Below are 26,433 nucleotides of genomic sequence, written 5' to 3' on the forward strand. Positions count from 1 at the left end.
TCTTACTCGGCAATTTTTTGTTTCGTTCTGGATAGAACTACAGTCATCTCTCCACTCTTGTGACCCAGAAATTGCCCCAGGCATAACAATCCAATCACTAGCAGGGATTTTTATTTATTTTTGTTCACTATTTTTGTGGCATCTCATTCAAGAACAAAGATCAATGGGAACAAATGATAACAATTCTATTCAAGCATAAAATAAACTCAGGCTTGCCTTTTGAATAAACTCTTACTCCAATGGAGTGGTGTTTCCTTTTAGAGGAGATTCTAAAAGCAATCTCCTGGTTATGGAATTTGGTGGGAGCGTTTTATTGAGGAGCAAGTAGCAGTTGCAGAGACCTCAGTGTTTCCTGCACATCAGCCAGCCTTTGGAGTGCAGCTTTCCGGCGTCGGATGAGACTCAAACTCCCTCTTCTCTTCACTAGATGAGCATCTAGGATAAGATGAACCCAAGGCATCACCCTCCCTTTTGCACTCATCAACCTCCAGTTTTAACTGAATAATCGTGCTTTGGACAGGAACCAAAGCCCTTTGGACCTGAAGCACCCCACTTTGGAGCTGAGCCACCACACGAGCATCCATTTCTCTTTCGAATTCAGCAAGAGAAAATACAAGTTTTTCACCAGGGAAGGAATGCTTAATGCTTCTCATATTTTTCATACGCATCAAACTCCTTTTAACATTGAAGGAGATAAAATCAAATAACTAAGAAATAGGAAACCAACCTAATCATTTAAATATCCACAGAAAAACTCGGAAGTGATAAAAGTGATATAATAGGAAACGATAACCCAAAATCGTTTGGATTAGAGCGAGAAAATTACCATTCTTCCCATTCGTGGAAAATGGTAAGCTCCGCTTCATAGGAAAAAATTAAAGGTCTAGTTGCTTTGCAGTTTTACCTGAAAACAGAGAAAATTTTATGTGAAAGTTTCCATGGGAAAATGCCATGACAACACGATTTAAACTGGGTAAAATGATTTCCATAAGGAAACACGATTTGACTCCGTTTTATTACAAATTTAGGGAATGTGGGTTAATGATTTCCATATGGAAACACAATTTAACTCCTTTTAAGGCAAATTAATAGGGAAAGGATTTTATGGTTTCAAGAAAGTTACCAAATTTTAGGAGGTTGCCAAGATCTTTAATTCGGCTATCGATTAGTAGGTTATTTCCTAACTAGTGGGCCGAAATTTCAGACATTCCGGAACTGAAATGCTAGACTGAAGGGCGCCCCTGCAAAAATAAGACGAAAGGGCACTCCCATTGTTTACCATCTCCAAAGTGCATTTATATCATAACAGAAAAAGGGCCCTTTTCCGGCTCTTTATGCAAGGGCACCCTTGCATCTATCATTCCTCTCTCCAGCACTATTTAATGGGCTGTCCTTGCCGGAATTTTTTTGGTTCTTGGGATTTCTGTGGAACAAAAAACTCCCTGGGAGACTGGCAGAAAAAAAAAAACTCCCTGGAAGTATCCCAGTAAAATAAATTTCCCATGTTTGGATGACCGGACCACGGTGGGAAAAAAAAATTCTTCTGCAAGCTTATTTTTGGTTCCTGTGAGTATTTTTTTTTTGGTGCCGGGTTATTTTGGTTCCTGGGATTATTTTGGGCCCAGCAACCAAACGTGGGTTTCCTGCGGAAATTCCACAAAAGTCCAAAGAACCCAAAAAAATTCCGGCAACCAAATGGACCAAGGAAAAAACACAGGTACATAAAAGGAAATTTTCTCAAAACTACGATTAAATTTGGCATCCCCTATAGCTAGTTGGCATGAAGAAACAGCTAGATCACGTATTACCTGCCTTGCGATCATCAAGTATCATCAAATGGCAACCAAAACGTAGATAGAGATCAAAGGGCAAGTTTTCCATCAAAGCGAATCACTACATAAACCTGAGTCTTGAACCTAAAATGAATGGCCAAGCAAACAAAGGGTATCCATGACTTTTTAAAACTGGGCACTCGGTTGACTCTGTAGGGTAAAACGTGAAATGCGTAAAAGGGAGTCACCACCGATGGGGGAGTCTTAAAAATACGCTATCAACCATAAATCTAGGCAAAAAGAGAGACGACCCAAATCCAAATCCTTCAAGGCGAGGTAGTTGCTGTAATGTAGCCTTCACTAAGGAAAACTAAAACTTACCTAGTTCACTAAACGTTCCGTGCGCCCCATATACATAGCAGTTTTACTAATTCGATTGTTGATTCATTCAATCACTATCACTTATACCATAATTCGTCCCAGCTCTTGAGCATCAACCCCCTAAGACCACGGGTGTGATCCAATCTCAAGCTTCGACCCAGCTATCTATCCATCAAATGACCGCCCCTACTATTATTATCTGAGGCAACAGATAAACAAAGTTGGATACTGAAGTTACCATACTACTTACAAATAGGGGTGGCAACGGGGCGGGTCGGGGCCGGATGTTGGGGTCCCCTTCCCCTTCCCCTCTGCGGGGATGGTGGGGAATCCCCCTCCCCTCCCTGCGGGGAATATCTAATCCCCTTCCCCTTCCCCTTCCCCTCCCCGCATCCTTCGGGGACAAAATCCCCGCCCCGCCCCCTCTTTCTTCTACGTCCATTACAGACAATATTGTGATGAATGCTATGATTCTATTCATGTGATCAACAAACAGATGGACAAAATCAAAAATGCATGGATGAGACAACAAACATAAATAACAACAGGACCTCATCTTTCAGCAATTTTCTGCATAAATTATGGAATGATAAATAGGAAATGAGCACCAGGATTACCTTCATTAACAGGCAGCCAATGTGCAAAAAGTAACTATTTCAGTAGTCACAATAAACTTTAAAAGTCCATAAGTGGGCGCTCACACACGCAAAATAATGTTCATTAGTTCATTCTGTATAGCATGTTAACCCCCAGATGAGCATGAGAAATGAGAATGGAGAAGAGAACAAAATCAACAAATGACTTATTTCTTTAACTGCAATTCAGTCTAGTGCTGACATGAAACAAATTTCTAGTAGCTAAATTTTTCTTGTTGAAAATTAAAACCTGCAATCCAACCCTAAAATTCTGTTGGCACTACGATTTTTTGATAATTGCATACACTCAGCGTCTCAGGCTCTCAGCTTGTCTTTATTATTTCAACATCTGTGAAAAGGTTATTATAGTTCCCAAAATGCTCTCAGAAGCTAATTAAAAGGAAAAGACAAGCTAAGTTTATGTTTGGGGGAATCTTGTAGCCGATCCACAGAGTTTCTAATAGTTTTCCTTAAAAAAACACTTAAAAATTTACAAAAAAATGGCATTGATTAGCGGGGCGGGGACAACTCCATCCCCTTCCCCTTCCCCTTTCAAATCGGGGAATCCCCTCCCCAAACGGGGCGGGGCGGGGTGGATCCCCGCTTTTTCGGGTGAAATTGCCAGCCCTACTTACAAAGCCGGACAATCTCATAGAAGCATAATTGGCTTTACAATTAAAACACTCAGCTTAATGAACAAACATCATCAAAAGCACTGATTCTAATTAAAATACAAGTAGGTGACTGCAAATTGATGTGGTCCAATTTTGAGTGATCATGAAAATAAATGTGCCTAGATAGGAAGACAAGACAATTAGCAACAAACTACATAGCATTTTTATCTAATTTAATAGTACTATGAAAATGAAACTACTACTTGTTGACCACCAAATACTATGTACGTTCACATTGCCCAAACAGTTCAAAATAATGCTGAACTTTGTCACTACTTCAAAATGATGCTGAACTGTGAGAGAGGGAGAGGGAGAGGGAGAGGGAGAGAGAGAGAGAATCAGTAGACAAGCAGCATTAATAAGAGCCATTCATCTGTGGACAATTTTCTGACCGCTGCCGTTTTAAATTAAAGAAATGGATTTTACTTTCTGATATCGTTGTCCAACAACGCCCCTATCACACATGGACCTTTTATCACACCAACAAATGCAAACCTACATATTATCACACAATTACAAATGTGCAAGTAGTCTATGAAGAGACATCTCTAGGTTCCCCAGTTGTCACCAAGACAGACCCACATAAATTCGTGTATTACAAGAACAAGATGCATGAAATCTGATTCTAGTTGGCAATTGGCAGTATCAGGCACTAATGCTATTATGACAACCCAACCATATCAGCCTACACCAAAACCCCGAAGCAATTCAAGGACAAGTATCCAGTACATTGTCCAACAAAGATGTAATGCATTAGTCAGGCCCGGAACGACTATTATACTCAAATAGATTGTAATACTAAGAAAAAAATTATACAAAACTTCCAGAAAGTCAAGATAGTAAATCACATTTCTTTTTTGCATGTTGAATCAATATTTATTCTGACACCACAAAACCCTTTTAAAGAGTAGTGTCATTGCAAAATGGATGTTATCCGGTGCAAGGTGATTATCATATATTAAAAATCAAATGGGGGAATTAGAGGACAGTGAGATCCACACACGTTTCCTCTCAGATTGTTGTGACAATAGATATAATAAGAAACATTACAAAATAGCATGTAATGTGAAGATGACTGATTATAACAAATAAGCACAAGAAGCATTTCAGAAGTTAGAGGAGATAGTGATCCAAAACTCCCCACATCTACTTCAAATGAATGAGTGGGATGCCAAATCACCAAACACATTGCCATTTAACAGTGGCACTTCATTGATCTTTTTTTGTTTATGCTACTGCAGTTCAGGAAAAAAACAAACCCAACACAAAATAATAATAACAATAATCCTTCATTATACCGCGAAATTTCTTCTGCAAAGCTCAAAGTCATAAGCCTATAACACTAATGAGAAAAGATCCTACTGAGACACTGCAACAAAATTACCAGTACCTATGTCCTAGAACCACAAAGGAATGAAGCACAGAAAGGACTCTAATCAAACAGGCTGAAACCCATGTCATCATCACTCTCTTCTTTGGGCTCCTCCTGAAATAACAGAGAACACAAGGGGGGGGAAAATTGAATCAAAATCCAAATATCCAATAGATTAAAACAAGTGAAAAAAAATGAAAACAGTAAGGTTCCACTACCTTCTTCTCTTCTGGTGGAGGTGCAGCAGCTGCAGCTGCAGCAGCCCCACCACCAGCAGCCGGAGCAGAAGCCATAACAGGAGCTCCTCCTCCACCTGTCAATAATTGATAGGCAGATTAAGATAAAAAACCGATACCCTAATCATTTGAACAAACAGAATCAAGAGACAATCAAAGAATGCAAATCACACTAACCAGAGCCAACATTCATGATAAGATCATCCACACTCATCTTCTGCAGAAGCTTTGCAAAAAGGCCAGGCCAGTACGCCTCAACCTTCACTCCTGCCGCATTCACCAAGGCAAGTATCTTCTCGGCCTGTTACAACAAAAAATTAAGGAAACCCTAACTTCCACACGAATTCTTCTAACCTAGCAAACCCACAAGCCATGAAACCCCAGGAATAAACATAGAGCTCCATCAAAATACATAGGTGGCAGATGTTTTCAATTAAGCAGATGAAGATTTATTTGCCCAATAGATCTAACGTAACAAACCCACAAGCCATGATGAAACCCTAGGAATAAACACAGAGCTCCATCAGAATACATAGATAGAAACCCGCAAACTCACAAGCCATGATCAAACACTGGGAATAAACATAGAGCTCCATCAAAATACATAGAAAATGTTTCCAAATAATTTGATGAAGATATATCTACCCCAAAATAGATCTAACGTAACAAAACAAACAGTCCATTATAAAACCCTAGGAATAAACATAGAGGTCCATCAAAATACATAGATGGAAAATGTTTTCGATTAATCAATTGAAGAAATAGATGTAACGTAACAAACCAACAAGCCATGATCAAACCCTAGGAAAAATCATAAGTCTCTATCTGCCACAAAATAGATCTAACGTAATCAGATAAAGATATAAAACAAAATGGAAAAGGAAGAATTAGAGAAAAATACTGTGATGGGGATCCCATCATCGTGAAGGATCAGAGAAGCGTAAGTACAGGCGACTTCTGAGATAGACATGGTATCAGAGAGAGAATGACGGATCTGCGTAGAGGGAGAGATACAGACTTACTTCAATATAAGAAAAATATAACATGAAGGATCAAAGAGGGGGGAAATAGAGAGAGAAAAAGAAGAATCTATGGAGCGCATACCTCTGCTCTGCTCTGCTCTGCTTTGGAGGCAAATGATTTTAGGGTATGGAAGGAAGTCTAGGGTTTTGCTCCGGTTAAATAAATAGACATATTACTGGGCTGGGCCTGAGATGGGCCTATAATAGGATGGAGGCCCAATTTACGTTTTGAACTTCCCAGTCATGAGTGGATGGCTAAGATCAGTTGTTCATTCGCCTTATGAGTTGTTGTCGAGATTTTATATGGTATTGGTGTGTAGCCGTGTAGTCAAGTATTTTTTTTTTAAAGTATTGTACGGCCCACTGATGATCCAAACCGTTCATCTGTTGACCAACAACGTAGATAGTTTGTGCTGCAAATGCCATTTCCGTACAATGACCATAATGCCAAGGCCATCTATAGATTGGATGGATAGGATCCTCCTATGGAAAAGCTTTTTAGAGCAAAACCTAGTTACGTTGTGGCCCGAAAAATGAATGGTTTGGATCATTCTATGAAGTGGGCCGTTCTAAAAAAAATACTTGACTACACGGCCAGGCACCATATAAAAACTCCACCTTATCAATGATTTTTGTGGTACAACCGATTAATGGACGGTTTGGATCCCAACACTCCAATCTATTAGGGGACTGCATGTTATGGAAACATCTATAGATCAGAGGGTTAGGATAATCCTGTGGAAATGATTTTTGGGGCACCCCGTATACACACTGTGGCGATCCAAATGATCGGTTTGGATCATTCTATGGTGTGGTCCACACAGTACTTTTTGAAAAATACGGGTTTGTACTCCGCCCCTAGGAAGTAGCACTAGGATCTCACCCCTGAGAAGTGCTTGGGCGAGAGTAGCACTAGGATCTCACGCCTGAGAAGTTTTTTGTGTTGCACCTCTGGCTAGTTTTTCGTTCAAAAAAAATTAGGGATAAATACATTTACACCCCCTATAGTTTCTGACACATCCACTTCGACCCCTGTGGTTTAAAAAGTGACAGAGATCCCCTCTAGTTTCAATGTGTTTAAGGTTTGCCTCCTCAGCTGAAGGTTCGTCCATAGATTGAAGGGTTAGGATGATCCGATGGAGCTGATTTTTTGGGCACACCCTATCTATGTCAGGACCCATCAAATGAACGCTTTGGATCATCCAAATAATATAGGCCCATATGCGAATCCAAAGCGTTTGGTAGTGTTTGGATTCGGGTATGGGCCCACATTATTTGGATGATCCAAAGCGTTCATTTGATGGGTCCTGACATAGAATAGGGTGTGCCCAAAAAATCAGCTCCATCGGATCATCCTAACCCTTCAATCTATGGACGAACCTTCAGCTGAGGGGGCAAACCTTAAACAAATTGAAACTAGAGGGGATGTCTTTGTCACTTTTTAAACGATGTGTCAAAAACGAGAGGGGGTTTAAATGTATTTATCCCAAAAAATTAAAAAGGTAAACACTTTTAAAACGGGATTCTGTTTTGAAAATAAAAACGGGCATGACATGACCGTTGATTTGACCATTTTCCAAGTGAATTTATTGCATTATGGGATTTGTGCTCCCCTCCTTTTGTCTTTTAGTGGACGTAGTACAAATGGTTGATGCCTTATTTTTTTTCTTCAAAACGGAATCCCGTTTTCCTACCAGTGCTCAAGAGGGGGGGGGGGGGAAAAAAAAAAACCTCCACGTTTAATTTTGGACCAAATAATTAATTTTAGAGTCGCAACCTGTTCTAAAAATCCAAAACAAACAGGGCATAAGCATCAGGACAAGAAGCAAAAGATCACATATAATTGCATAACTAAGCAAATAGCAAATATCAATGACGAAGCTAAAAAGTCCCATGGCCAAGCCAAAGAGATGAGAACTGCTCAGGGTACAACTTGGTTTCTGCTACTGAGCAGATTTAACATTGAGACAGAAGCAAATAAACAAATGTATGGAAGATAGACAACAGATGTTTGTATCTTTCACAAGATGCACACAAAGGGGTACAGTAAAGCTCTCCTCCCATGGCCATTCGAAGTTTGATTTGGGAAAGACCGGAATCAACTACCCTCCAACCGCTCCTGAAAATAGATCAGAGTCAATGTGCATGTAGAAACCAAATCATACTGCAAGTGGGTGAATGTGCCTTGGCCTGTTAGCCAACCGTCACTCAATAAACAAGGAGGACATGGGATAAGGCGTGGACCGTTAAGAAGATTCCAGGTTATGCATGGAACCTTAAACTCATTGTTCAATGTTCACAATGATCCTAAAAACGACCATTAGGAAGATGATATGCTGTTTTGAAAAATATGTGAACAAGAATTTTCTAAGAATATGTATGGAGCTTTAACTTCTTTTGTGATTGAAATTGAATACAACGGACGAAAGCATTGGTCCTTCAAGCCAGAAATTGGAAAAAGATGGCCTTAAAATAAAATTTCATTAATTTTGTGAATTTTTTTTTTCATTTTTTGGAATATTTGTTGGATTTTAGAAAGCTACAGTTTGAATGAGTTAAACTGTGTCATTTGTGTCTGTTTTAGAGTTGAAAAGTGTCTATGATTAGGCCCTTACTTTGGGAAGGTTTTGGAATCACAACGAGTATATGGCCTGTATAAGGTGTCATTTGTGGTATGATGCTTGTTGACCATTGCCCCTTTTGCTTGAAGGATGGTGAATCTGTGGGTCATCTCTTCATGCATTGCTCTTTCTCGCGTCAGATATGGAATTTGAAATTTCTGAGATTTGGTATTAGTTGGATTTTTTCTTTTTCTATTCCGGAATTGATGCTCCATTGGTCCTCTGTGCCGTGGAAGAAGAAAGGCAAAGTTTTGTGCAATTTGTGTCTTCTAGCAACTTGATGGGTGATCTAGAAAGAGAGGAACTCTCGTGTCTTTGAAGGGGTTGCAAAATCTCCTTATTCGCTATATATGAAACTTATAGAGCTCACTATTTCTTGGGCGAAAAGTTTACCGGCTTTCCGTTTTGTATCGGCTTTTGACTTATGGGAGGGTTGGAGAGTTATTTGCTTTCGTAGGGAGATCCGGCCTCGATCCGTTCAGAGATGGGAGGCTCCGCCAAGTGACATGTTCAAAATTAACTTTGATGGATCGAGCTTAGGGAACCCGGGTCCGACCGGTATTTGGGGGAGTGTATCGGGACAATCGTGCTGAAGTTGTATGGGCTTTACTCCAGCCCTCTTGGAGTTTGTGATGCTTCGGAGGCCGAGATGTTGGCGGCTTATCATGGCATAAAAAGGCTTGCTAGAGATTGTATGGATAGCACTATTGTGGAGGGAGAATCCTGGAATTTGAATAGATGGTTGAAGGGGTTGGTGGTGGTGCCTCCTTGTGATGGTTATTCTATTTTTGTTGTGCCAACATGATTTAGGTAGTTTCACAAAAACAAGCATATATTGAGAAGCCACAATTTTCTAAATAAATCATGATTCCATCATTTTCTTTGCATATTGACATAAATAAAATTCTACAATGGAAAAAAAAAGCTACAAGAAAAACAAAATATGACAATTTTGGTTATTTTTCAAAAATCAAGGCAATGATTAGCATCCCTAAAATAGAACAAATTATGAACATTTAGCTAAATCAAGCGATACCCATCTTTAAGTGTAGTGTATGAATACGTTCAAGAACTATAAAACCAAAGGCTTTACCTGGCGAGGTTTGTCTGACACCGACCTTGACCGTGACCTTGACTTCGATCTATATGCTTGACAACAAAGAAGATTGAGATATAAACAGCATGATGACAAAAAAAAAAGAAAGGGCATTTCCACCCTCTTTTTCAGCATTTCTACCTTTTGCTTGTCTTCTCCTAGAAATGGCAGCATTCCTCCCCCCCCCCCCCCCCCCCCCCCCCTCCTCTCTTCTGTTTACTCTTTTTTTCTGAAAATAAAGTCGTTTGCAAGAAAACGGAAACAAACGGAGCGGAAATGCTGGGAAAAGACCGGGGTGTGTGTGTGTGTGTGTGGGGGGGGGGGGGGGGGGGGGTGGGGGGGGGGGGGGAGGTGGTTATCATTTTCCAAAAGTAAATTCAAAATGGTAACTAGTCATGGCCTCCACAACCACCCATTCAAATAACTAATACCCAGACAATTTGGGAGAGAATGCATACCTCGATCTCACTGAAACAGATTTGGATCTGGATCTAGAGACAGATCGTTCCAGTGACCTGCTGAAAACAAAATGGATCCATGCCATAATTAATGTCAGAAATGTGTGCAACATAGAACCAAGGTTTTAAATTATGGTCTCGGTTTCGGCCGCAATGGAAATCGAAATATTTCGGTTTCAGTGGAAATTTCAAAAGTTTCGGTGGAAATTTCAGCGAAATTTCGGAATTTCGGCAGCAAAATACTGTAAAAAATGATTCTATGCGAATTTTGTTTCGGTCTAGGTGGAAATCTGAAATGTCGGCCGAAATATATCGGTTTCGGTCAAAATTTTAAACCTTGCATAGAACTAGAAAAATAAATAGCAGGTACTTGGGTATACCTCCGATTCCGTCTTGGACTTCTGCTTCTGCTACGACTCCTACTTTGGCTACGGCTCCTATTTCGACTTCGGCCCCTGGGAACACTCCCCTCGTAGCTTTTCACCTACCACAGTCAAAGTTACAAATGAAGAATAAGCTCATTAATTTATTGCCAGTAATTGGTTTTACCATATTTTTTTCCTTCTCACAAGAAAGAGGGCTCATCCTTTTCCTTTTCTAATAAAAAAATGCCCACGGTATCAAGGGTTTTTGCATTTCTGAATATATTTCTTTGTCGTTTTTTGTATATTTTTTCTGTACTTAATGTTTTTCTGTTTCCTTTAGGGTCATCTCACCCCCTTGCTGTACTTAATGTATTTTCTCTAATACTTCCCGTTTTTCTGTTTCCTTTACTGCTGTTTTTCTTGGTAAAGTCTACGGTTACCTCTCAAAGAGAAAAACAAAACAAAATGCCATCAGCCCATCCTATCATGTAAAGCGGCATGAATAGCATGGCAAGCATCTGAGGCCAAAACTGAAGGCATTGACGCGGGCCTAACAACAAAGAGCAAACACATACACAAATACACAGATCATGGCCAAAGTGAGATAATTCCCCGGCCCGATCACCTTGAAATTCAGTTCCCAACCCTTATCTCTCTTATTAAAATGTATCGAACTTCTTATTTTTAGTGTCTTTATGAGATAAAGTGCCATGTTTTCTTGTTCTTTTCCTCTATTTTTTTTCAGAAACTCTTACCTGACTTGGCTAAATCAAAATATCAACCAAGCAACTTAGAACAGTAACAAAGCCAAGTCAAAAGGTATCAGATTCACCCTTAACAAGCATTGGAATGATGCTTCAATTCAATAAACATAACCAAGATAATAAGATAATTTACCCGAATATAGCCCCTTGCAAAAGGGTTTTTAAATTCAGTGTCATCAAGTTTCCGAATCTGAAAAAAAGAATGAGTCCATTAGACCAAAGGTTATACTGATGAACTAGACCACGAGAAAAATGTGAAGGCTAAGCAGGGATCAATGCTTACAGCATATTTCATGTCCTCATAATTAGTATAGTCCACCAGACCAATGGTTCCTGAACCAACATAGGGCCACATCAGCATGGTAATACCATAGTCGATTCAAACAGACAAGAATATGACAAGGGGTTGATAATGATTCTCGAAGCTCCATCTTTCAAAAAAAAAAATGATTATCGAAGATTTTTTCATGTCAACAAAATAAAAAAGGATTCTCCAAGCTTCAAGAAATCTTGTGAGATTTTGAAGCCTTTAGCAGTAACTACACACTGATCTAGTGATCGTAGGGAAACGGATCAAATATTATAGAAATGGCAGATATTGATTGGTCTTTAATTAACAAATCACCTTTGCAAACCATGCCCAGCTACCCATAGTAATGTAAAACAGAACAGATTTTTCCACCTGTTTGAATGTTTGCATTTTACAGATGTCAAGCTGTAACAAAATAAAATGGTCCCCTTGCAAAAGTAATTGCCACTTGCTTCCATTAAGACACATTTAACGCATGAGAACACAATTTAACAACCACCAGAACCATTCCAAAAAAAAAACTAACAGAGAACAACTCCAAAAATCATTCATATGAGGTTTTACTGGAGCAGAAGCCAATATTCCAATAAAAAAAACCACAGGTTGCCACCAACCTCAACGTATCTAATTTATAAACAAAGGACTTGACACAGACATTCCCCGCATGATGAGCCATGATGAGAGCAAGCAACGAGGACAAGACCATGTATATGAATACCAAAACATAAAATATGTTAACAACTTCTGGTTCCTTCCCTTATTTCCCTGAATTTTAAGTCTTTGAGAGCTCCATTCCTATTGGATCAAACCAAAAGCCACTGCACTCTGACAACTAGCAACACCCTTGAGGACGATATGACAGACAAGTGACACCAACTTTCGTTCCATGAATAGGAAACCCACCTATGCCATTAAAAAGAAAAGGAGGCCCATCTATGGTGATTCCAATAGTTACCGGAAACTTCCTAGTTGGATGGGAAGCTCGCTTCCCTGGAAACTCACTTCGGAAGCTAACTAGAAGAATGGCCAGCAGTAAAGCATAAAAAACTACATTACACAAAAACAGCCACATGCACACAAAACACATGAATAAGAGATTAAGAATTAAAAACCACGACTAATGTAGACCACAAAAAAGATATATGGGAAATGACTCTTTTAATAGTAGGAAGTTTTATTTAACGAAAAGGAAATATCCAGCGACCGAGATGGCCCATACTAATTTAGACCACAAAAAAGATAGATGGGAAATGGCTCTTTCTTTTAATGGTAGGAAGTTTTATTTGATGAAAAGGAAATATCCAGCGACCGAGATGGTCCGTACAACCAAGAGAAAGAAAAGATACAAAAAAAATGGAAGCATCCAGTTCACACGGAGCAAATCAAAAACCTCCACAACTGAAGTCTGTCAACCCCCAAGCGGGCTAACCTATACTTTCTTCCAAAAGTAACTCACAAATTTAACATCATTAAAAAATGTAATAGAACTAGGAATTCCATGTAAAAATACCACCTCATTGAAAATATATAACTCACATAAGAAGCATAAAAAATCCTGTGGCATGCAATAAAGTGGGACAGCTGCAAAATTCGTACTGAATCATTAAGTGTTGAGTCTACAGAAGAACCATCACCAAGTACATCAACAAATGCTTCAACGGCAAAGGAGGCACAGAAAGTGTGCTAAAAGAATAGGGATGCAACTTGGGGCAGGTTGGGTTGAGCTTTCGCTAGAAAAACAAATTGGAGTTGACATGGACCTGATTCAATTTCAAGGTAAAATCACCCAAAAGCCCCAAAGTCGACCTAGCCAATCAGACAAGCCAATAACTCGAATGCTTTGAGCAAGAATCACAACATTACCCCAACACATAGAATCCAATGTTAAGTGTCTTCCCTTTCACAGGTAGACAAGTGTGACATTGCTTGACGGGAATCTCTCCGCATCCTTCTTAATTCTTGCCAATAGATCGTACAGCAAGGTGATGGTCTTTCCATAACCAAAATACCCTGCAAAACCACCTCCATGAAGCTCTTTGATAAGTTGCTCCCCCCAGTGACCCTTAAATAATATATAATTGGTTTTCAGGAAAAAATGTACTTATCCAGTAATCCTGGACTATAAATTTAGATGATTGCCCTATTTTGTTTCCTCAAACTCTTGCAATGTAGAAGCAGAAATGGGATCTAATTTGTCACTCTCTTTATGACTTCAAATCCCATACGATTCATAGAAAACTGAGAGATCTCTAATCTCTTAAATAAAAATCAAACACGATGTACAGCAAAACATCAAGAAGATATGCAAGAAACACAATCACACAAAAGAAGAACATAAGATTTGGAGCTGTTAGAGACAGGTTTGGTTGTGAGGAGTCGGAAAAGGGAGAAGAAAAAGCCGTCCACCGAGGAGATATGTCTGGGGAGGTCAGACGGGGAGACTGGTCTTGCTCTAGATGCGGATACCATTACTTCAGATGGCGAAGAGATTGTCGGCGCTGTAAGTATGGAGGAGCAAAAGGCTCATCGCGGCGGTCCTCGCCATTAGAAACACTTGTCCCCAAATCATCAAATGAGGGGAATAAGGGGGCTTGGCCTCATTCAGGGTACATCTCAACCAGTTTGGACGAAGGAATCCCAACCTTAACCATATCTGGGAAAGAAGTGGAAGATTGTAGACAACTTTTAAAATCTTGCCTGGTTGGTAGGATAAAATTGAAGAAACGGAATCTTGTTGATTTATGGAATTGGGCTAAGCGTCTCTGGAAAATTCCGTCCCTTACTATGCCGGGCATTCTTGGCCAAAATGAGGTTCTCTTTATGTTTGAAAATGAGAATATGACATCCAGGATTTTGAGGATGGAAGGAAAGGCTTGTGGCACCTTTCACCGCTCTCTATCCGGTGTAGCCTGGAATGCAAGCAATAGGTAAGGGCAATCTGGGTCAATTTCATCGGAATCCCCCTCCACGTATGGGCAACATCGACTGTGGAGGCCTTAGGAAGCATTTTTGGATCGGTCTTGGAAGTGAGAATGGAAGGAAGCCATGGACAGTGTATGAGCTATGCATCGGCACAAATCCTTACATCAGAATGGCAATTGATTAAGCCTTTTGTCCATATCCAGGTTCAGAACATTTGCTTCAAAATAGGTGAAGAAATTCAGGCCACTCAGCCTTTGAATCGGAGTTTCATTCCAGAATCTATAAATAAGCGTAAGGATCCTCCCATCAAGGTCTCCTCTCTCATGGTAGACCATCCCATGGCGCCGAGCCCGGGATCTTTGAATCGGACGATGGAGGACCTAATGGACATCGGGTCGCCTCCCGGGGACAGCGGATGGTGAGCCAGGACCCACATTTCTACCGGGCTAACGAGAGGATGATAGGTGGCGGGAGATCCGGTGAGCGTAGTGCTCTTAGACGCCGCCCCCGGTTCTCTTGGACTGCCCGGGCTCGGGTAGCCCCGTGGGTCTCACACCGGCCAAATTCAGAATTCAAATTTTAAACTCTTCAGTCAAATCGGAATGACCATCCCACAGTTATCTCGATCGAAAAAAGGTAAAATATCAAGTGATGACGACCCTTCAACTACGAAATCTCCTTTGATAGTTTCTCATAAGAAGGAAGATGGCTTTACACCAAAGATAGTTGTACCACCTCATAAAGGTGTGTCCTTTGGACAGAAGGGTCAACCTTGCAAGAACAAAGTAAGGTGCTGAATCTCGGCCCCTTTAGTGTGTGAAAGCTCCCATTTAAACACAAAAGCAAAGAGGGTGTTAGGATCCCTCATGAGGGGTATATTTGGGCATACAACAAAAGGAATGATTACCCAGGCTCCATCCACGAATCGAGGAATGATTAAGTGTAAATTTTTACAGCAAATTCTAGGGCAACAAATCTGGAGGAGAGTTCTTAATTCTCCTCATTTGTTATGAGCCTTTGGGTAAGAGGAGAATTTTTGGGAATGGTGGTCTTTAAGGATGGAAATTAGATGGAACTAGTAAATTCTAGATTTTTCTGGGGACGTGTCCTTTCTGGATGAAACTGAATATATTTTCTTGACAAGTGACAACAAAAATTTGAGGACGTGTCCTTTCTGAACGAAACTGAATATATTTTCTTGACAAGTGACAACTAGGTCTTTATCACCGCCTACATTAAAAGGGAGGCGGCGGCCTCCTCGATAGTGAGGCCCATTATGAATAGTTTTGTTGGAAAGATAAAAGGAAGGGTACCTACATTTATTTTTCTTTAATATGGTAGAAATACTTGTTTCACATGTTTGTGCCTAAACCATGGGGCCCAATTACAGGCAGTTATGGGGGGTTTCATTCTCTTTAAAAAGTAGTCTTTTGGGTTCTTTCAGGAAGAGAAAAGGAAAACATATCTGCAGAGTTTAGTAAAATGAATTCAAGCGTATCCACTCCCTCAAAGGCTCGTAACTTTAAACGAAGAAGGATGGAGATAATAGATTGCTCGATGTGGATTGCGAATCTAAAAGGAATTAAAGCCTTGAGGTATGATGAAGACAAAGCCTCAATTGAATCACCAACCCCTAGAGGGATTGTCAAAAGTTTCATCAAAAGACAATGGGAACAATTCAGGGAGGATTACAAGCAAAATGTCGAGGAGCTTTTCCCTTTAACAGGCACCCGCAACGTTATGGATACCTGTATACCGGTATACAACCTTCCTTTCTTCAAGGACCGCTTGGAGGACGAGAAAAGAGTGTGACGCTTCAACTGGGAGGCAAATCAAATCTTGTGCATTAGAAAGTTAGAGGAACTTATCGCTCTCAAATCGGATTCGAAAGAAGAGGTCCCTGTACCTGAATTTGCCATTGTCTTCTTCTTTAAAGAGGAGGAATTGGAAGTTGAGGTTGATTTTCTTGAGGGAACTAAGAAAATGTTCATAGCAAAGGGAATGCTAAATGCTAATGGGTCAGTGTAGATACTGTTAGGTCTCTGGCGGTCCATTTTTGGTTTTGAAGTTTGGGTGTTTTGAAGAGGCTTGGGATGCAATGTTTTAGGTTTCTGTAGTGAAGGAATTTCAAGAAAAAGTTCTAGGATATTTTTGGTAGGTGCCTCTATGGCTATTGGATTAATATCCTCTAACCTTAAAATATAATGTACGAGGGACTACTGGTCCTAATATATGTACCTACGCTTTGATTAATAAAAATTGTCATCTTTCAAAAAAAAACATAAGATTTACGTGGTTTGGCAGTGTGCCTAAGTCCACAGGAGAAGAGTTATCACTTTTTCGGTTTAGGGTTACAAACTCTCCTTCTCGGCCAAGAAAGTTCAAAGAAAACCTCATAATCCATTACCCTAATATATGGCTTATATATTAAATGTCACTGCATCAAAAATTACCGAAATAACCTTTAGCACGAAACTGAAAATTAAATTTTCCTTCCGGAGCGCTGACCCTGAAAACCCGTTAGGGGTGTTCTTTTTTTTGAATGGTAATATGATAAATTGATATATTAAAGAAGACTGAGGGAGTCCCCCTTACAGAACTAGAAGAGAAATAAAAACCCGTTAGGGGTGTTCTGCCCCTACACCCCCAACCAACGAGCTAACCATCCGGCTAGACCCGCATGAGCATAGCACACATTAGTCCATCAGGGTGCTCTATCATTGCCAGAATACAAGACATATGCACTACTTGTTCAGCTGATAAGGTACCTAATAGTAGATCCACCTACACAATAGATCAACAACCTTGATTTTTAATTCAAATTTACATTTGAACATAAAAGCATAGTTTGGAGGAAAGCAGTAACTTTAATGTCTTCTATTTAGTTTTTGCTAAGGATTCAAGTACCTTAGTGCTTCATGGTTGGAATAAAGAACAAACTCTTGATGGATAAAGTAGTGCTTCAAATGCTTAAGAACTTGCATTTATGACATTTAATTACACATCATGCACTCAATCACCTATCATTTGGATTCTCACTAAAGAACGCTAGAGGACATCCTTCTTAGCTAATGGACTCCAATCCCCATGACTAAAGCATCACAGTATGTCTCAGATATCTTCTCAAAGTTGATAACTGCTAACACAAGTGGCTCAGTCGTCTTTCTATCCATTAATTGGAAAGTTCAACCCGTTGTCTTACGACAAATCAAACGTCGTTTTTCCATGCACTCGGCCAAGAGAGCAATGGCCATACTGTAACTTCTTATGAATTGAAAATAGGACATCAGTAATTCATGGAAACTTGGACTTCGCACACTATAGGTGTAGGCCGGTCCAAGTTTGCCTCACCTTCTCTTGACCAACTTTCATCATTATAAAACACCACGCGCCCAAGAAAGAAAACTTCCAGTTGTATGAATGCGCTTATTTTCAAACTCATAATAGAGCTTTTCCTTTTGACAAATCTCAATCACTTGATGAAGATGATTAATATGGACTTTAGGATTTTGAATACAAAAAAGATATCGTCAAAATAAACCACAACAAAGTTGCCAACAAATGGAAACAAATGGACCAACTACATGAGCCATCGTCCTCACAAATGATGTTGGTGCATTCAACAACTAGAATGGCAGGACAAACTGTGCATATAATGCAAATTTAATCTTGAGCTTCTTCTTTTAATCATCTCAGTGTTAACTAGAACGCTCATACTCAACCAAAACTTCTTTAAGGAAAAATGGCATATGTGGACTGCAAAGAAAACTCAATAGAAGAAATACGGCCATGCAATCATCTGAATGATCATGACAAAACACCTTGGCTACATACAGATATTTCTGTTGCTTGTTGCTTTTTAATTGGATCCCCTTTTATCATAACTAATTTATCAATGGACAATGACATACATGCATAATTTGTATAAGGGTTGTGTAGATGTTTCAATAACTCATAAAAGAAACCAGTCTGCTTTATTGAAGGTCCAGCTTAACCAGCCCATAAACTTTGATTTCTCCTAACAAAATGAATAGCAACATCTAGACATTAAACAAGAAAAAAAAAAAACAAAGCTCAAAAGAACAAAACGAACAGCAAAAGTATGTTCAGAGTTCTGTAAAGATCATTATGACACGGAGGATACGTAACATTGAAGGATGCAAGGAACACATGCTCTAAACAATATTAATAAAACCTACCAACATCTAGACAATAAACAAGAAACAAAAAAGAAAACTAAACTAAACAAATTTTCAAAAAAAAAAAAAAACAAAACAAAACAAAAGTATGTTCAGAGGACCCTCTTTAAAGATCATTATGACACGGAGGATATGTAACATTGAAGGATGCAAGGAACACATGCTCTAAACAATATTAATAAAACCTACCAACATCTAGACATTAAACAAGAAAAAAAGAAACAAAAAAGAAAACAAAACAAAACAAGTTTTCAAAAAAAAACAAAAAAACAAAAGAAAAGAAAGCATAAAAGAACAAAACGAACAGCAAAAGTATGTTCAGAGGACCTTCTGTAAAGATCACTATGACACACAGAATCTGTGACAATGAAGGATGCAAGGAACACATGTTCTAAACAATATTAATAAAACGTACCATCAGCATCATTGTAAACTTCAGCAAAACAAACATCCCCAGCCTTCCTCATGTGATCCTGAAATATAATTATCACCAATAAGGCTGCACGGCTGCACCTATATGGTGGAACTTCCATGTATAGAGTTTAAGTAATCTAATCCACACACCTTCAAATCTTGCCATGAAGCAGAAGAAGGCAGTCCACGAACAATAACTACAAAGCAAAGCGGGCAACAGTCAGGAACTCAGGAACATTGAAGAAACAACTCACGACTACAATAAACCCAGAAAGGCAATTTCTTTCAAAATAATGCAAATGTAAAATCGTTTGAATTCACCTCGATATTCAGAACGGCGTGAAACTCCACCAAATCGCCCACCCCCTCCACTGCCATGACCACTGCGACGATCAATGGATGATGAAGATGGCCCTCTACCACCATGTGCAAGCTCAACCTGCAACTAGAACAAATGATAAAACCAACCAAAAAATGTAGCTACAATTTGGAAGTAGAATGAAATTCCAGTTACCCTTAAACGAGAACCATCAAATTTATAGCCATCCCGGCCCCTGATTGCATCCTCAGCATCCCGAGCATCCTCAAACTGCAGATTGAACAGGTACAATGAAGAGAGAGAAAATTTCTCATAAGAAATGTTAACTGTGTAGAACATATATATATATATATATATATATATATATATATATATATATATATATATATATATATATATATATATATATATATATATAAGAGAGAAGATATACCTCCACAAAACAATAACAAGGAGGGCGAGGTGGAATCTTCAATTCAATGTCCACTATATGGCCATACTGCACCCATCAAAAATAAAATAGTCAAATTAACACATGATGACCCGGATACACATCGAAATACAAGAAATTTGAAAAGACTAGCTAATTCAAACCTTGTAAAATATATCTTCAATTTCCGATTCTCGTATATCACCAGGCAGGTTGCCAACATATATTGAGCGAGAAAGACGACCACTCATCACGGCTTTCAATAATACTTGTAAGTGAACAAGTTCCACTGCATGAGAGAATAAGAAACATAATCAAGATTAAATTCTCCTAATCATGTAATGGATCCCAATATATAGCCGTGTCTATTTATAAACACCAGGGACTCAGTTTGACAATAAGACAATTAAACCATAACCACAACCATGAAGCAAACCAAGAGAGCAATCCTTGCTGTGGGTGATGCTCCACAAACTCCATTGCTCATATGCTCCCAGAGGGTCCACTATAATAAATTTGATATAAATATCAATCCACTCATCCTCTTTTCTGATTTATGCAGAGGTGCAGAAGATCTCCGGGGCATATGTAAGAACTTCATTTTCTCAAAATAACTACAACTCCAACCCAATTTCTCCCACTCCCTCTATACATCCCTATGTACAGTTTGCAGAGCTCCTATTTGTCCAGCGCCTTTCATCTATCATAAAGAAAGTCTGTTATGGAATGTAACAATGTCGGTAAAACATCTATTTATTTACCTTAATCAGCTTTCTTCAAAACTGCATTGAAGGAAAACAGACCTGGAAAATATGCAATATTAGCCTCAGTTTTCTACTCGCTATTTTTTTATACAACCACGTGTCGTATCATATGTAGTATATATAAAGTAGTCACTTTCAGAAGATGCATGTAAGGAACTGATGAATAAATGCATATATATTGCTTCATTTAGGAGCTTAAACATGTCTCAACATTAAAATGCATAATGAAGAGAACATACTGCCTTCGCCCCTTGAAGAAACCACGGAGAACTATAACGCGTAATAAAACTCCCAAGGAATTTCAGTCCCAAGCCATAATAAATGGTTCTTCAAAGACTGGAACCAAATTAGTAAGTATTTTGTTGGAGGAACTAGAATCCACATTCACGACCTCTACAGACTTTAGCAGGTAAGCACAGACCAAACTAGAGACAGACAGGAACTAACAGAGATTGCGTGAAGAATGAGATTACTATGCATTTATAAGGACATATAATTGGATAAATGAAAGAGATAGCATGAAGTTTTGACAAACTATTAAATCCACCACTATGGGCGACAAAAATCTATGCTGGTAATATATTGCTAGCCCAAAGAATTAACTATTTCTGTAATATTACCAACGCTAATAATTGGTTATACTTGCTTCTAATGGATTTTTTTTACAAGTGGAAAAAATAACGGAACAGTGCAAGGGAATGAATTTAAATATACACCAAAACAGCACACGTTAAGGCAATAACCTCCATGGGCAGGAACCAAAAATAAGAAAAATCCCTTATTGATAACATTCACAAGAGTAGTCTCCACTGGGTCAACATGAAAAATTTGTAAACCAACCACCATCAAGGCCCGGTTCCCCGATTAAACCATCAACGCACCAACTAATGCTCAACTAGTTCAACTTCAATAAGACATATGATCTAGTCAATCATATAGCACATAGATCACTAAAAATGTAACTTTACTATTTGCAAATTTACTCTAGCAGCTCTAGAAGTGTTCTAGAAACGGCATCTTTCACCATATAGTTCATCGCCCTACTGGTTTTTCAAAGGAGGATGTGGAAAAACTGTAAATAATCAAAAGTATTCTCAATAATGCCTGCTAACCCCCACAATGCCAACATTGAGAGACTTGCCACAATGCCAACATTGAGAGACTTGCCCATCTAACAGCATTGAGCAAAGTATCAAAAATTAGGGCACCTTAAAAGGATAATAGGAATGAAATATTTATAAGCAACATCTTTTTAGGAAAGTGCTTCCTCCTTTTCGAATCAAGAATTTCATAATCTAATTATACTCCGCTGATTGATGAGATTCACTCTAGAATATGTGGATGGAAAGAAATATTTTTAAAGAGTTGATTAAATCAGTTCTGAATAGCTTAAAATAGTATTGCAAATCTGCATTTCAATTGCTGAAGAAGATTATTCAGAAAAATAGAGAAGCTATTCAGAGATTTCTTATGGCTAGGACCATCCCTCCAAAAGGAAAGCTCACACTATTAGCTGGGATAACATATGTCGATCAAAATGTTAAGGTAGTCTTGGGCTATGATTGGAACATAGCAGCTCTAACTCGTCAAATATGGTTTCTTATTAATAGTAGATTTTCCATATTGGTATAAATGAGTAAACCACAAGTGTATCAAGGGAAGATCCATTTTGCAAATCACCATAGCATTATATGCATCTTGGAGGTGGAGAAGAACCCTAAATTTTAGGAACTTTGCAAAGCCTTGTATTTATGCCCTTATTGGTGCAGGGGAAAGTATGGATTTTGGAAGGACCCATTGCATCCTGGTGGAAGCCTCAATGAACTATTCAAAAACAAAATACTTACAATTAGAGGCACGAATGACAGATGATGTTTGGAATAAAGATTTATTCTCAAGGCCTTCATTAATAAATATCATAGCCAAACTTGGGGAAGCTATTTTTGCAAATATCACATGGATCATTCTCTCTTAAAAGTACTTTGAACTCTCTTAGAACCAAGTTCCTAAATTTGACAGGTATGCTGTTGTCTGGTTCAAAGGTCATATTCCTCAGCAGAGTTTGGCATGTTGTCCAAGGAAGCTTATGGATCAATACTAAAGATCTTGTTCTCAATTGGGTTATCCAAATATATCCTAGATGTCTTTTATGCAATTTTTAATCTGAATCAATTAATCTTATTTTTTAGGTGTGGTTACTCGGCATGGATAGGTCGATCTATTCTATGGTAGTTTCATTATCTTAGGAAACCATTGAAAATGCTCATGGATGAAGACGCATGGATCAAATCCTTCCTTTATAGGAATGGACAAATTTCAGCTGCTAATCGTATCGCATTTGCTTTCTCTATCAATCCTTTATGGAATGAAAGAAATTTCAGAAACCATTCAAAAAAAAAGAAAGTTAGGAATATTTGAGGAAAAAGAGAACCTATAAGCAAATTTTGTTAAGGATTCTCATTGATATTCAGAGTCCCATCTGATTTACGGGGCTCAAGGAAGAATGCAACCAAAGAAATTTTCCTATTTTAGAGAAATTCAACTGCACTCTCAGCCGGTCAGCCCTATCACTCGTGATGAAAGAAATGCGGACAGTCACAACCTTCTTCATCAATTTCAAAATAAGCACAGAGGCAACTCATGAAGAAAAGGGTCATATTGGAGGTATTATTAAGAATGACCTTGTAAATTATATCTTTGGCTTTTCATCGAATAACAATTATGATAAGATTGAACTGCTCGGGCTAAAAGCTATATGCTGGGATTCGACGTCCTACCAAATTCAACATAAGTGTGTTTGGATTGAATCTGGTTCTCTTTAGGCGGTCAATGTTTTCAAAGAGGAATTCTCATACCCTTGACAAGCTAGAAGTATTGTGACTGATATTAAGAAATGCCTTGATATATTCATCATTCATCTGTTGAATTTTCACATACTTGGAGAGAAGCAAATATGACTGTTGATAACTATCGACAAGCTCCTTTCTCATTCATAGTCTAAGTTTTCACAAACTTGGAGAGAAGTAAAGATGCCTGTTGATAACTATCGAGAAGTTCCTTTCCCATTCATAGCCTTTGTATTCTTCTTCCCTCCATTCTCAATGACCTTCTACTGATTATATCAAACAACTCTAATGGGGTGGAATACACTAGATTGAAATTTTTTTTTGTCTTTTGGAGTAAATCAGGTAGGGATCCTGCCAAACCAACTTATCTACCCAAAAAATGATTTTATAACAGACTTTATCAAACTGAAAAGAGTTCATCAATGATTTTTCTCAAGCAATGATTGAAATGATCCAATTCATTTAACATTATATCAGCCAATGATAATTGTTTATGAAAATATTACATTTATAGACAAATCACATACAATAGTGGTTAATGTTTATGTATACTTTAGAATAACATAACAACAACACCCAGTTATGCCTTTCACTTCATGCATAAATGAAGCCCATAGACAAGTCATGAAAGCAATAAAGCAAAAAGAACATAAAGCGGAAACATGTAACAAAAATTTCCATGGTTCGGCAGTGTGCTCAATTCCATGGAGGAAATGAGGAGATTTTCACTATCCTTGGGATTAGGGTTACAAGCTTTTCCCTCCCTCACTAGTCCCAAAACCCGAACTAATTTTCCACATAACCTTAAAACGGAGCCCCTGGAAAATATAAATACCCAGTACAAATACCAAGTATACCCACATGACATGATAAACTCAGCAGTCAGGCCTCTGACCCTGAACCTCCGGGGACAAGGGAGCGTTGCCTACTTATGGCCTCGAGCCGACCGATGCACCAGACCCTACTAATTGGTGTAAAGTGTAAACAGTACAGTGCTACCTCCTGATAAGTCACCAACAGAATACAAGACAACTATCATAACAGGGCATGTATAAGTCAACCATTCTTGCCCACTTGCAGTACTCAACTCAACTTAACTAAGCCTTGTCCCAAACTAGTTGGGGTCGGCATTCTTGCCCGCTTGCAGTATGCTTGAAATATTGGGAACGCGAGTTGGGGCCATGATCACCGCCAGGTCTTTACAAATTCCCCTTCGTTTCACAATTAAAGAATTTGATCGGCCACTTTGAAATATTGACCACAGTGACAGAAAAATAAATAGATAATTTACGCATAGAATCATTTGTAAACACTCTTCTTCTTCGAATAATTCTCTCAGCGGGAGTTCTAATACTAAATGAATACATCTACTCTACACAAATTAACAAATTTAACATTTATACAAATTGATATGTGCATGCATAGGACACATATGGCATCATGTGTTAGTATTTTATTGGAAAAATTGCCAATGAGGGACATCAAAATACGAGAATTGCCAACGGGGGACACACTTTTGAAAAATTGTTAAAGAGGGTTGATAAGTGATAATCCCCTTTTGAGAGTTTGATAACCCCATTTAGAGGGTTCATAACCCCCTTTTAGAGACTTGATAACCCCCATTTCGTCCCTCTCTAACAATTTTTCAAAAGTGCATCCCCCTGTTGGCAATTCTTGTATTTTGATGTCCACCATTGGCAATTTTTCCTATTTTATTAGATAGATAGTTAATTATATGATGTGTCATTGTAGAGAATAACTACTAATATGGGGTGTCTTACTTATGTGGTTGAAAGGGGAGTAGTTATTGTAGAGAGCAACTACCATGTAGTTATTGTGTGATGTGTCTTACTTGTGTGGTCGAGAGGAGAGAGGTTACTGTAACTTGTAACTAGATTTTAAGTATTTAAATGAAAGAGATATCTTGGATGTAGAATCCAAGAAGTTTAATCCCAAAAGGAATGTTAAGGAGGCAAGGCTATCCTCGAACTTAGCCAACTTCATCCCATATTTGATCTTTGAGAAATAGGCACATATCACAAATTTTCTGCCAAATACAACTATAAGGAAACCAAAGAACAATGGGAGTGAAACATCCAAATAAACCAACAGAGTAACCATTGAATTCGAAGTCAAATATATATAAAAAAATCCAATAAGCAATGCAATCAAGAAACCAATAAAGAAAATGAGGAAACAAGGATAAATCAATCAAACCAGAAAAGCAAGATAGAACAACCATAGATCAAACCAGAAAAGTAGAGGATAAAAACCTAGGTTTTTCTTAACCGAAGCAGAAAATACGACCCCGAGACCAATTCGATACTTTTGCTTTGCTTCGCACTGGCTAAGATCTGCGTATGCGTGTTCGTCAAATTAGAAGTTATAAATCTAGGGTTTTTAATCAAATGCAAAAGGGAAGAGAAAATACCTGGGTTTGGCTGCCTATGACCGATCTGGGAACGGAGAAATCTTAAAATGTAAAAACCCTCGTGGTTTTTTTATGTGCCGAATGGGAGGTATTATGGATGGATCATTTCTTAAAAATCCAAACCGTCCATCTGCTGGGCCCTTTAGATGGGCGGCCCTCATTGAATATTGCTATTAAAGGAGAAAATCACCTAAGAAAACTAGACCAGGCAAAATCGACCCGTGCCTGCTGGTTGACCCAACCCACCCCCAAATTTGCAGGTATGGGTTGGCATTTGAGTGACCCATCAAAATTGACCCACGGGCCACCCAACCTGCCAAAACATGGGTTGGGTCAGGTGAACACGTGGGTACCCACAATTCGAGTAGATACCGGACGCATTTCCTAACTCGCAGCAAAGGA

At 38.8% G+C, this 26,433-nt stretch overlaps 2 protein-coding genes across 10 annotated transcripts; both read right to left on the minus strand.

The window, feature by feature from the left end:
- Positions 1-4,638: 4,638 nt before the first annotated feature.
- Positions 4,639-6,238, minus strand: LOC143888021 (large ribosomal subunit protein P1-like). Its single transcript, XM_077392302.1, has 5 exons — positions 6,175-6,238; positions 5,972-6,064; positions 5,248-5,371; positions 5,053-5,147; positions 4,639-4,948 (listed from the first exon to the last, which is right to left on the minus strand). Exons 2-5 carry the CDS (start codon positions 6,038-6,040, stop codon positions 4,895-4,897), a joined length of 342 nt encoding a protein of 113 aa, XP_077248417.1. The 5' UTR covers positions 6,041-6,064; positions 6,175-6,238; the 3' UTR covers positions 4,639-4,894.
- A 1,675-nt stretch (positions 6,239-7,913) lies between these two features.
- On the minus strand, positions 7,914-26,156 carry SR34A (SER/ARG-rich protein 34A). Of its 9 annotated transcripts, none has more exons than XM_077392294.1 (16): positions 26,032-26,155; positions 25,874-25,954; positions 20,752-20,793; positions 20,415-20,690; positions 20,155-20,279; positions 19,994-20,059; positions 19,756-19,830; positions 19,563-19,680; positions 19,392-19,438; positions 19,243-19,300; positions 11,680-11,729; positions 11,530-11,586; positions 10,648-10,751; positions 10,268-10,327; positions 9,807-9,855; positions 7,914-8,211 (listed from the first exon to the last, which is right to left on the minus strand). In XM_077392294.1, the coding sequence occupies exons 5-16, from the start codon at positions 20,239-20,241 to the stop codon at positions 8,191-8,193; spliced, it is 792 nt and encodes a 263-aa protein (XP_077248409.1). In that variant the 5' UTR covers positions 20,242-20,279; positions 20,415-20,690; positions 20,752-20,793; positions 25,874-25,954; positions 26,032-26,155; the 3' UTR covers positions 7,914-8,190. The 9 variants fall into 9 exon arrangements, with proteins under 9 accessions (XP_077248409.1, XP_077248413.1, XP_077248412.1 ...); XM_077392298.1 differs by lacking the exon at positions 20,415-20,690 and adding an exon at positions 20,994-21,090; XM_077392297.1 differs by lacking the exon at positions 20,415-20,690 and adding an exon at positions 20,994-21,179.
- Positions 26,157-26,433: the final 277 nt, after the last annotated feature.

Source organism: Tasmannia lanceolata, unplaced genomic scaffold (assembly GCF_043159265.1).
Source record: "Tasmannia lanceolata isolate RefF3 unplaced genomic scaffold, GAP_Taslan_0.1 ptg000012l, whole genome shotgun sequence".
Lineage (NCBI taxonomy): Eukaryota > Viridiplantae > Streptophyta > Magnoliopsida > Canellales > Winteraceae > Tasmannia > Tasmannia lanceolata.